The sequence below is a fragment of the Anarrhichthys ocellatus genome, unplaced genomic scaffold (assembly GCF_004355925.1).
Source record: "Anarrhichthys ocellatus isolate YVR2014 unplaced genomic scaffold, GSC_Weel_1.0 scaffold36, whole genome shotgun sequence".
NCBI classification, from domain to species: Eukaryota; Metazoa; Chordata; class Actinopteri; order Perciformes; family Anarhichadidae; genus Anarrhichthys; species Anarrhichthys ocellatus.
In genome coordinates, this window is record NW_022280066.1 from 1,661,018 (window position 1) to 1,671,996 (window position 10,979).

Here is a 10,979-nt window from a genome sequence, read left to right on the forward strand (position 1 = left end):
CCCCCCCCCCCCCCCCCCCCCCCCTCTCCTTCCTTCCTTCTCTCTTCATCTGATGCAAGGCTTCTCTCTGTTTGGCAATACCAATGTTAGAGTCGATGAACTTCCTGCTCCTTAATGAAGCAAGACCTGCTGTCCAGATTGTCCAACGTGATCTCACATAAATCCGTGAAATGACCACGACCTGTGAATGTTAACAGTGAATTACGTGGTGGTGGCACCTAATCTGTTAGAATTACATCTTGGCACCACGGAAACAATTCAACGTTAGATTTAGGCAACAGAACCACATAGTTAGGTTTAAGGTTACTGTTATTTATTCTCCGAGTACAATAGGGCTGCTCAACAAAGTGCAGTTTGTAGTCTCATTTGGCTACACAAGAAAAAAACCCAAATGTATATTATATGTTGGTACGTCAGCTGATACTTCTGCATCTCTTCCCAGAAGGCAGCAGGGTGGACGGGCTGTGGCTGGGGTGGGTAATGTCTATTAATATCATTTGAGCTCTTTGCAGACCGCTATTGTCATCAATATCACAAACGCGTCACAAACGTAACTTCACAATAACTTAACAACACTTTGGGAGACAAACTAAGGTCTCGTGGTCTAAAGTCCTGAGTACGTCCTATCCCATTTTGCATTGTTTCAGAGGTGCCGACTCGTCGTTTTATCACGTTAAATGCCACCACCACATGATGCACCACCATGTTAACAGGTCAAGGTCAGTTCACATATTTCTGTGAGATGGGTTGGGAAGTCAGTGGGGTAAATGTAACGAGCAGGGATTGGTTGATTGTATGTGACAGGTGGGCAGTGTCCTCCGTGATGACCCGCCAGAACCAGATCCCAACCGAGGACGGCGGCCGGATCATTCTGGCCCTGATCCCCCTCTGGGACATGTGTAACCACACAAATGGACTGGTAAAGACTTTACCACACACTCGCATGTACTTGCATACACTATTGTTGTTTTGATTCACATCAAAACGTATTTATTGAGCGTTGTAAAAGTTGTTGCTGACCTGCAGATCACCACCGGCTACAACCTGGAGGATGATCGCTGTGAATGTGTGGCACTGCAGGACTACAAGGAGAACGAGCAGGTTGTGATACTGTTACTACTCATACTTGGGTCTTTATTGTCTCAACTGCTGTTGATGTTGGCAGCAAAGTAAAAGAAGGAGAGACGGAGGTGAAAATGATCATTTTAGTGTTGTTTAAAGGTCCGTCAACCTTAAGAGAGCCTGGGTCGAAGTTGTCGCCTTCACTTTAATCAGCAAACTCAAGACCTTGGCTTGGATTTTTGAGGAGAACAGCCCAAACACATATACTGCACGACAACATTCACAGCGATAACATTGTTTATGTCATACTCACCGTCACACTCGCATTCTCTCTCTCGACCCCAAAATAGTAGGAGTGACAAAATGTAATATCATTTTCTGTCTTTTCTTTTTTTACTTCACATATTTTGACAAGGAGCCTTACGATGTGTCATTAACACGGACAAAAAACCATTGAGACATGCACTGAACATATTTCCACCTCGGCGTGTCTTTTCATACTGCATCTGTTTTTAGAGAGAGCAGTGTAGTTTGATAATTGTCCTGAAGTGATGCATTTCATATGCTGTGTATTAATAGCTCTTAAAAAGAAACTGCCATCAGGACAGGTGATGATAATGTTGTTGATGCTGAGGATTTATTCTTCCTGTAGATTTACATCTTCTACGGCACACGATCCAACGCCGAGTTCGTCATCCACAACGGCTTCTTCTTCCAAGACAACGCCCACGACAGAGTGAAGATCAAGCTGGGCGTCAGCAAGAGCGAGCGCCTCTACGCCATGAAGGCCGAAGTGCTGGCACGAGCCGGCATCCCAGCGTATGTCCAACTCTTCTTCTCACAAGGGGGTCCACGACAAACAGTCCTCCTCTTTTCTTGCTAACAGTGTCTGCTCTCAGAAGTGAATTAATCTGTAAACTCAGCTGTTAATATAGGTCAAGGAGAGCTTCAGGGTCATGACTAACTCCATGCACCCTTCATATAGCCGGGGAGTACTTCTGTCTTCCAACAGTAGATCAACAGTAGGCCCCCCCTTTTGGCGTAATTGAAACGCATAATATAAATGTTGCAGCAGATTTCTTTTCTCTTTTTTTTTTTCCTCCCCACACCACCAAGTATGAATTTGTCATCCGCCCCAACACTTTAATCACCAAGAAGCTTAATCATTTTATCATTAGCCCCTTAATTGTATGCAGCATTCTCTTCCCTGCAATTTTAATCAGACGCCTTTTAATCTCTTATTGATGACAGTCTAAATCTTAACAGTGGAAATTAAATGAAACAATCCCTGTTGTTGCCGCGATGCTCTATTAAACTGACAGATATGCTCATAGATCATTTTCAAAGGAAATGGCAACCGAGTCAGTGTCGGGCTTCGCTGAGATGTTGAACGGCTGCAGTTGTCCGACTCTTTTCACTACGTGGAAATCACTCTTCTACTCCTACTTCATTTCTGTTTGAGAAAAGTAATTTAGTAAGCATATTTGACTATTTATTTTCCAATTTGTAATTTGCTCTTTTTTTTTTTTAAAGTTCCCTGTACCCCAAAGTAAGAGACAAACCAACTACACAAACTCAAAATGATGGTTTTGTTTGAGGGAATATCTTGAACAATACACTTCTTGTTGTATAGTATTTGTTTTTTGCATCCTTGTAAAGAAACAGTTCACCATTTTGAGAAATACGCTAATTTATATTTTCTTGAGGATGACGATTTCAATCTCATGCTGAGATTTAGCTTAGTTAAGCATAAAGAGTGTACGCTGGGGTGAACAGCTGATCTGATAAAAGTAGGCATGCCAACAGCTCCAATGAACATGACGTATGTTGTCTTGTTAGTTTAAATATTTCAAAAACGGCTTGTAATTTAAAGGGGAGTTGCATTGTGGTAGTATTTAATGGTGGCAGTTTATTATTCCGTCCAGCACTCAGATTGCCTGAATCAGTGGATAAACACAGGTATTAGATAAATAGATAGATGTACTGTACTATACTATACAGTACATACTATATCAACACTAGAGATATGTATCTATATAGAATACACAATATAAAGACTATATTAGAATACAGCATAAATATATAAATAATAAACTACAACTAAAGTAGAAATATAAATGTAGGATGACATATAAATTGACATACAAGTGTTCAAATTAGTTGCAGTTTTTAAGAGGAATTAAATGAGGTAGAGTGAGAGTATGAAGATGTGCATTTGTCTCATGTGCAAGGTTACTTAAGGAACTAAAGAGGGTCGAGTATAATGGTTGAGAAAGAAACTATAACACTGTGAGTTCTCTGTCAGACAGAAGTGAGCGGTAGAGGGTTTTGCTTTGGACAGGAAAGATGTCCTGTATCAGTCCTTGTCACAGCACAGCTGAATCAAGTCTGTTAGAGACTTGATCCACTTGGTGGTTGTCATGATTATCAATAATGGATGACCGTTTGTTCAGTGTCGTCCTCTCCACCACAACCTCAAAGGTGTCTGGTTTGGACAGACTTCCAGAGCCAGATTTCTTAATCAGTTTATTAAGTCTGTTGTCGTCACCAGCTCCAATGTTGAAGGATCTCACTCTGCTCATCCCCTTCCTATATACAGCCTCAGTATTGGTCTTCCAGTTCAGTCTGTTGGCGATGTAGACACCCATGTACGTACATGTACAACATCAACGTACTTTCCGAGAATACACAGGGGTTGTGAAGTTGACCTCTTCCTTCCAAAGTCTTCCCCACTGGCTGTCTGTCTCTTACCATGAACCTTTGTTCCAGTCTACACATCCCTTGTGGTGTTCTGCTGGAGGTCAGCCTCCTGTAGGAGTCCTTCCATTCCCTCAGCTTTACCCTCAGGTCATGCTCGATATTCCTCAGTCTTCTATGTTCTTCTTCTTCTTCTTCTTCTTCTTCTTATGAAGAAGTACTTTCAGGTCAGAACTAGTTTGATACCAAACATGGCAACGTCAATATGACACCAGGACTATTGGAAGCTGCATTCTGCATCACTGCTGAGCCAAGCTCTCTGTTTCCTACTGTGCCCAGTCTTTAAGCTAAGCTAGGCTAACCCCGCCCTGACTCCAGCTGATTGATATCAATCCGTTAAGTTCTCGCTGCAGTTGTTTTGCTGCTGTCAGTTCCGAACATTTATAACATTCTGCTTATTGTGCTAGAGGAGTAGTCTCTTATAACATATCCTACATGTGTTATATGTAAACAAGTCACATATTGTCTTTTTGATTCTTGGATATATATATATTGATTTCTTGTTAAAATGTTGGTTTGTATGTTTTGCTTTCAGGTCCTGTATCTTTGCTCTGCACTGTAATGAACCCCCCATTTCAGCCCAGCTCCTAGCCTTCCTCAGAGTCTTCTGCATGACAGAGGGTAAGACACTGACAGATGCGCACACACACGCACACACACACACACACACACACACACACACACACACACACACTCAAAGCCACAAACATGGCAGTCCACTCTAAAACAAAACACGCCTCAGTTTCCGATGCTCCTCGGAGACTGTTGTCGAGCGACTGCTTCCTCCGCACATCAGCAGAGGAGAAGAGGTGGAGCGACGGTGGAGATAGAAGGGAGGGAGAGAGGGAAAGAGCAAGGCCTGTCCATTCCTGTGCTTGTTAATTGATCAAGGCAGGCCACCAGATGTGTGGAGGGAGCAATCCACCAGGGGATTTACAATATTCATCGGCATGTATGCAGAATGGCACCGGCGTCATAAATCCCAACCACACAAGGCCACATCCTCCTCTGTCACGGGGCTCATCTTCAGGACCCGCTTGATATATTATTCACATTTTTTGCTGCATGTTAATTTTTAAACCGGCTCATCTTTGGATGTGTGTGCATGGGGGGGAGAGATATCATCTTTTGCTTGCTTGTGTGTTGACATTTCTTAACAGATGTGACATGATGGAATAATGTACACACACAAGCAGGGAGCTGTCATTTGCCTCTTTCACCTTCACATGTAACGAAGCCAAGTTTACATTTATTCTCTCCATCTGTTGAAGAACCAACCGAGTTTAACTCCCGTTTCCTTTTAGCTTCTTTTTCCTTTTGTCTTTGCTGATCCTGCCCCAGTTCAGCCACAACTTTTTCAAAAATTATCTCAAAAACAATCTGTGAAAATGTAAACATTGGCTCCTCTGCGTGCTGTAAATGGTTTAGTCTGATGTGGGAAATCAGACCGGGGGACAGGCTTTAAGACTATAGAAATAGCCGATCGTCTCTGATGTCTCGCTTACTTATGTAGGTCATATAGAGGTGTCTGTGATAAATTGAGACTGTTTCATAACCAGTTAAAAGTTCCCTGTAGTTACTCTACAGAGAGCACATTAAACAAACAGCTACATGTTTCATTTGAGCCATTATAGGATTGTTGCTTTAGCTCAAGCAGTAAATGGAACCAGCCATCCGATCCTTGTCCTAGAGACGATACTCAGACGTGTCGCGTTACTTATGGAAATCTTATGGAAGAGGAACTAGTAGCTAATATCTCTTTTGAAAAGTGTAAAAGTTGCCTTGCCAACAACGCCAACACTATTTTATACATGCTGTATTACTAGAAGCATCACAAAGGCCTTGTCTTTGTAGTTTAACTGTTCACCAAACCCTTAGTTGCTAGCTTACAATTCATTGGAAGTATCATCTTCTGCCAATGTTGGTGTTGTCTCTCTTATTGGATCTGTTCAGAATTGGATCAGGTCTTATTTCAGACCGATTCTGAGTGTCATCAGGACCATTTCAGATCGGGTCTGTAAAGGTGAATTTTTCATTGGTCTGTTTGTGATAAGCTCCAAAATCTTGGAGCCATGAAGACCTCTACTCTGACAGCAAAGCCTGCCTCTAAAATGTTTGTGTTTTTTTTTTTTTTAATATGCAAAGAAGTAACCAGCTGCCTTTCTGTAGGTCCAAGTTTTACGAACCAATAACCTCAAAGTCGCCTTCAGTACACTTCTCTTACGACTTTCAGGTGTGTGTTTATTTAATTTGTTTTGATTTCAGAGGAACTGAAGGACTACCTGCTCGGAGATCGTGCAGTCAATAAGATCTTTACTCTGGGCAACAGCGAGTTCCCGGTCAGCTGGGAGAATGAGATCAAGTTGTGGACTTTCCTTGAGACCAGAGCTGCTCTGCTGCTCAAGACCTACAAGACCACCTCACAGGTCAGTTGGCTGGATTTTGAGTTAGGTTTAAGGTTTAAAGGGCTCAGTATGGTTCAAACAACCTGGATCATATGAAGGTTCGATGGCCACAATCAAGCACATGATTGTTGGATTGAAGATTCCGGAAGGTCACAAAAATTGAAGGATGCGGCTACCCCAATTCTGAAGTCAAAAAGGTGTTGGGAGTGTTCTGAAGATCTGACGAGCGCTCAGTGAATGTGTAAAGTTGAATTTGTTATTTTTTACCTTCTTATGACCATCTTCTTAATATTAAAAACGGCCTGGTCTCTTTTAGGAGGACTGCTCCATGCTGGAGAAACCTGATCTATCTCTCCATGCTCGAGTGGCAATCCAGCTCCGCCTGGCCGAGAAGCAGATCCTGGAGAAGGCGTCAGACAGCGGACGTGCCAAACGTCTGCATTTTGAGAAGAAGCTGGAGGAGGGCGCTCCCTTGCCTCGGTACGAGGAAAGCGATATCGCTTTGCTGGAGAATACTGACGCTGATGCAAAGCTTCCAATCATCCTACGCCAGCTTGAGGAGGTTGAAGAAGGCCGGGAGGAGCACAGTCACCTCCTCAATGGGGAGAAGGATGTGTATGGTATGGAGATGGAGGCTAATGGAGAGCCAGTACAGGAGGAGAGTCAGGAGAAGGTCAGAAAAGAAGTTTATTCAACTTTGGACTCGATTAGAAGTTCAACCCAGAGAGGCCAAAGGGAAGAGGCCAACCTAAGTGACAGTCGAACTGAAGATGATCCCAAAGAGAACAGTGAATAAATAGATTTCACTTAATGCCCATTGACCATGCTATTTATTTATTTTTGTGTCTGTTAAATGACTCAGAAATAGAAAAGCTGAAAAAATAGAATTTGAAGTCACAGAAGTTTTCTGACTATACGTTCATCCAGCGTGTCTTTTCTTAGTTTCCCGCTGCTGCCAGTGTGTCCCTCAGCCTTCTGTGCTGCGAACTAGCCTCTCTTTTTTTTATTTATTTATTTTTTTTTTTAACATTTGAAACTTTACATTAGAACAGCTGGAAGCCTACAGAATAGTAAGAAAGTGAGGGGGGGCGGGGGCCAAAACTGGTTCCAGCTAATTGTTAGGGGAAGAGAAAAAAAAACTAAATGGAGTTAGGTGAATGTTATCTCCACAAAGCCAAAATGTCTCTTATCTTGTGAATTGGTTGCTTTATTACTGCAGTTTGTCTCCATATGTGTCCCGTATGCTTTGAGTTGACAATCCGATATTCATTTTGGGGTGTGCTGCTCAGTTAAGACCATCACTGCCCTCTACTCCCTTTTCTTCTGGATGAAATCGTTTCAAGCTAAACATAAAATGATCAGTTTTAATGAGAACACTTGTTTTCAGTTGATGGTGACTCTTATGGTTTGGAATGACAGGCCAAAATAGAAGATGGGGTTTTGTTACTTTTTACCATTTAAATTGTACATTTTCCATCATTACTTAGTTGCAGCCCTCATTAAGAAACATGGAATGTTTTACTGTGTGTTTTCAAGAAGTATATTTATGAAATGTACCCAGTTTACGTTGCAGGGATTATTTGCGGATGTCGCCCAAAGAGAGTGACGAGTGACCCAGTGATCACTGAGAACAGCCATATGCTCCGCTGAGGACGCAGTGAGACAGAAGACGAGGACAGTTTTTGTGAGTTCTCCTGTTGGAAGTTTTTCGTTCCGCTGAATTTCAACACGACACTTTTTGTAGGAAAAATACGGAAGCAGTGTCGGTAGGTTCTTCCTCTCTGTAGTTAGTTTTAACTGACAGTCAATACATCTAGGAGGGAAACATCTGGCCATCAGTTCTATCAGCCTTATTGTAGAAGGTTGTGGGTTCTTCCAGTTAAACCCACTAACCTGGTTTTGAATCAGTAAAGTTAAATTCAAACATCATAACCTGAATTGTCCATTAACTCGCCCATTACTTTGCTCTACTGCAGTTATGCAGAGACACAGGTTTGTTTATAGTGTGACTGTATGTAGCTGAATGGCAATACATGAGTGATATGGATTGACAAAATATTCTCGAGTCAAGGTCCACCCACTAGTTTTGAGGAGCTTTTGACCACATTTCAGTCTAGATGAACATCTAGTTGTTGGTTAAGGTGTCCTCACATAGCTTAGGTCAGGTGATAAGTGAGTGGTTGTATGTAGGGCTGCCCCCTAAACGTGGATGATTCCAATCATCCGTCGAAAAGACCTCGTGTCAACTCGCATTTAGTTGAATCATTGCACTTTTTGCATTTGCTCCAGCGTACACAGAGCAACGCAACATAGCAGCATGGCAACATAGCAGCATGGCACGCTGTAAACATTTTCCTCACTCTGGCAGGCCTTTGTGTCGCCTTGGATGTCCTCAGTCTTTCTCCAGGCGTCCACTGACTCCTTGACTTTGACCTCTTCCCAGTTCGCTTCTCAGTCAGGGTCAGTCAGTGGTTGTCTGGAGAAAGATCAAGGAGGACATTCACATCAGAGACTAGAGATGTTACCTTCTCCAGCTACAGTATATGCAACCACCTATCATGTGATCAAAGTGCTGTATTTTACTGTTGGTCACATGACAACTAAACCAACCCTACGGAAACTGAGCCAAAAATATGTGGTTGAAAGCCCCTGAAAACACAAGTAAGTGTACCTTTTAGTTCAGATTATCTTGACAAAATACTGTTTCAAAAGTCAGGAATGAGCTTTAATACCCTCGGGTGAATACAGAGTAGAAATATTTCAGCGAAGGTTAGAAGGAAATTATACTAGAACTATAGAATTAAGATTTTTTTTGTCTCATTGCTTGGTGTTTCTAAATTTAACTTTCTGTAGTCTAGTATGCTGTTTAAAATGGTCTGATCAGAGTGAACCATGCACTACTGTTCATAAATGGAATCGAATTCAACTGAATGACTCATTGTTAGTAGGTTATTTTAAGATGCTAGTGCAATGGATAAACCCAGACTACTGTCTCACCTCACTGTGTAGTTCTAAACTTCAAAAAACATTGTGTCTCTTTGTACCTGATCTACTGTGACTGTCCGTGAACCCTGACTCTGGCCTGGTGATCTTGACCGGACCACCTGAAATGTGACTTTCCTGTCACTCCTAGTGGACCCGTAAAGTTGTGAAGGCTTGATGGTGGTGGGAGATGATCACTGCCACAGTGTTCCCTTCAAGTGGTATGCATCGATATGACCAAAGCTAAAGGGTCGGTTCACCTTCGGTCAGCTGTTTATGACCACTTTGTACTACACCATGCTCTGGTTTTGTATCACGTTTGAGGTGTCACTCGTCTTTCTGTGGCTCGAGCACTTTTCCATCACAGATCTGTATTTTTTATGCAATCATGTTCTTTTAACAACCTTATTAGAATCACGAAGTCTGCTCCTTGCTTTTCTAAAAACATCTGCACTACTGTGTGTGTGCTTGCTTGCTTGTGTGTGTGAGTATGTAAGAGTATGTGTGTACCCAGCTCCATAGCTTAACCATAGACTCAACAAGTCCTGTGCAGGTGTATTGTTCTAACCTTAACCGGACTCGTCACCATTTCACTGTGTGCAGTAGCTGTGGGTTTCTGTAAGCGTAAAAAGATCCAGAGTCTACAGTAAAGCTGAAGCTTTCGGAGATTAAACTTCATCTCACTTCTCTCCTCTTGTGTTTAATGTTGTTTTTAAACCGAGCCATATCCTCCTACAGACACAAGGTCATCGGCCTTCCTTTCTCCCTTTGTTGCGGTGAAAAAAAAAAAGGTTTATTTAATGTATTTTCCACTTCTTTTGCCCCATGGCCCTATTACCAATTTATAAAAGAAACATTATCTTGAATCATTTAATTCGGGGCAATTAAATTTTGAAATGCTCCATTCATAATGCATGGCTCTCTAAGATAAAACCCCTTTAATCCTTGAATATATTATAATAATGGGCATTGGGGTGGGCAGTGGAGAGCGAGGAATGTCCAGTATTGTTAGTACTCGCTGCGTCAGTGCTGGGAGCAGGCCTGGGACCAGCACTCCCAAGTAATCCCGCCCAATGAATTATAAACTGCCATCCATATTAATATACAATGTCAGCGGCCCGTCTCATTGTGGGACGGCACCAAAGTGTTTACCGGTGTCACGCTGGTGATGCTGGGCGGTGGAGGGGTCAGCGTAGAGCTCTTACGCTTTAAGAGAGGGAGCGTGAGATTGAAGGTGATAGACGGATGCGTTATTATCTTGCTTTCTGCTCGTTAACTGCTTTAAGACCAATGCTTATTGTTTAGGTTACTTATTCTAGTACGTTGCAAAGGCCACTTTGATTAGTCACATGTATTTTTAAGCAATTATGTTTAATATGTTTAAGATCAGGTTTTTGAGCCACTGTTTTCTCCAAATATTTTGAGGAAAAAAGATTTTCAGTGTCATATTATAAAAGAAGTCTTATAGTGTGTTTTGAGAAAAATACATAACCTTGCTACAAAATAATTAACATGACAAAATAGTCATATTTAGAGACAAACGGTCAGAATATTGTGACTATTTCCTCACAATATTTCATTGTTTTCTTTTAATATTATGAGAAAATCAGACTTTTAGAAAAGACACCTTTTTTAAGAGTATATGGTATATATTTCAAGAATCAAGTCAAGAGATGTTAGTCTATGTTCTGAACACAAACCTGTCAATCTTGGAAACTTCATATCGGTTATTAGCAAGCACGTAAGGAGCCTAGCGAATGAAGACAGCTATAC

The 10,979-nt window shown here is 41.8% G+C and overlaps 1 protein-coding gene across 3 annotated transcripts in view; it reads left to right on the forward strand.

Annotated features, from left to right (window-relative positions):
* setd3 (SET domain containing 3, actin histidine methyltransferase) overlaps window positions 1-9,893 on the forward strand; it is a 29,733-nt gene extending 19,840 nt beyond the window's left edge. For all 3 annotated transcript variants that reach the window (XM_031866757.1, XM_031866758.1, XM_031866756.1), the window contains 6 exons: window positions 805-919; window positions 1,027-1,101; window positions 1,715-1,881; window positions 4,355-4,440; window positions 6,085-6,245; window positions 6,541-9,893. In XM_031866757.1, the coding sequence (XP_031722617.1) occupies window positions 805-919; window positions 1,027-1,101; window positions 1,715-1,881; window positions 4,355-4,440; window positions 6,085-6,245; window positions 6,541-7,020 (1,084 nt within the window). In that variant the 3' untranslated portion in view covers window positions 7,021-9,893. The remainder of the gene's footprint in view (window positions 1-804; window positions 920-1,026; window positions 1,102-1,714; window positions 1,882-4,354; window positions 4,441-6,084; window positions 6,246-6,540) is intronic.
* Window positions 9,894-10,979: the final 1,086 nt, after the last annotated feature.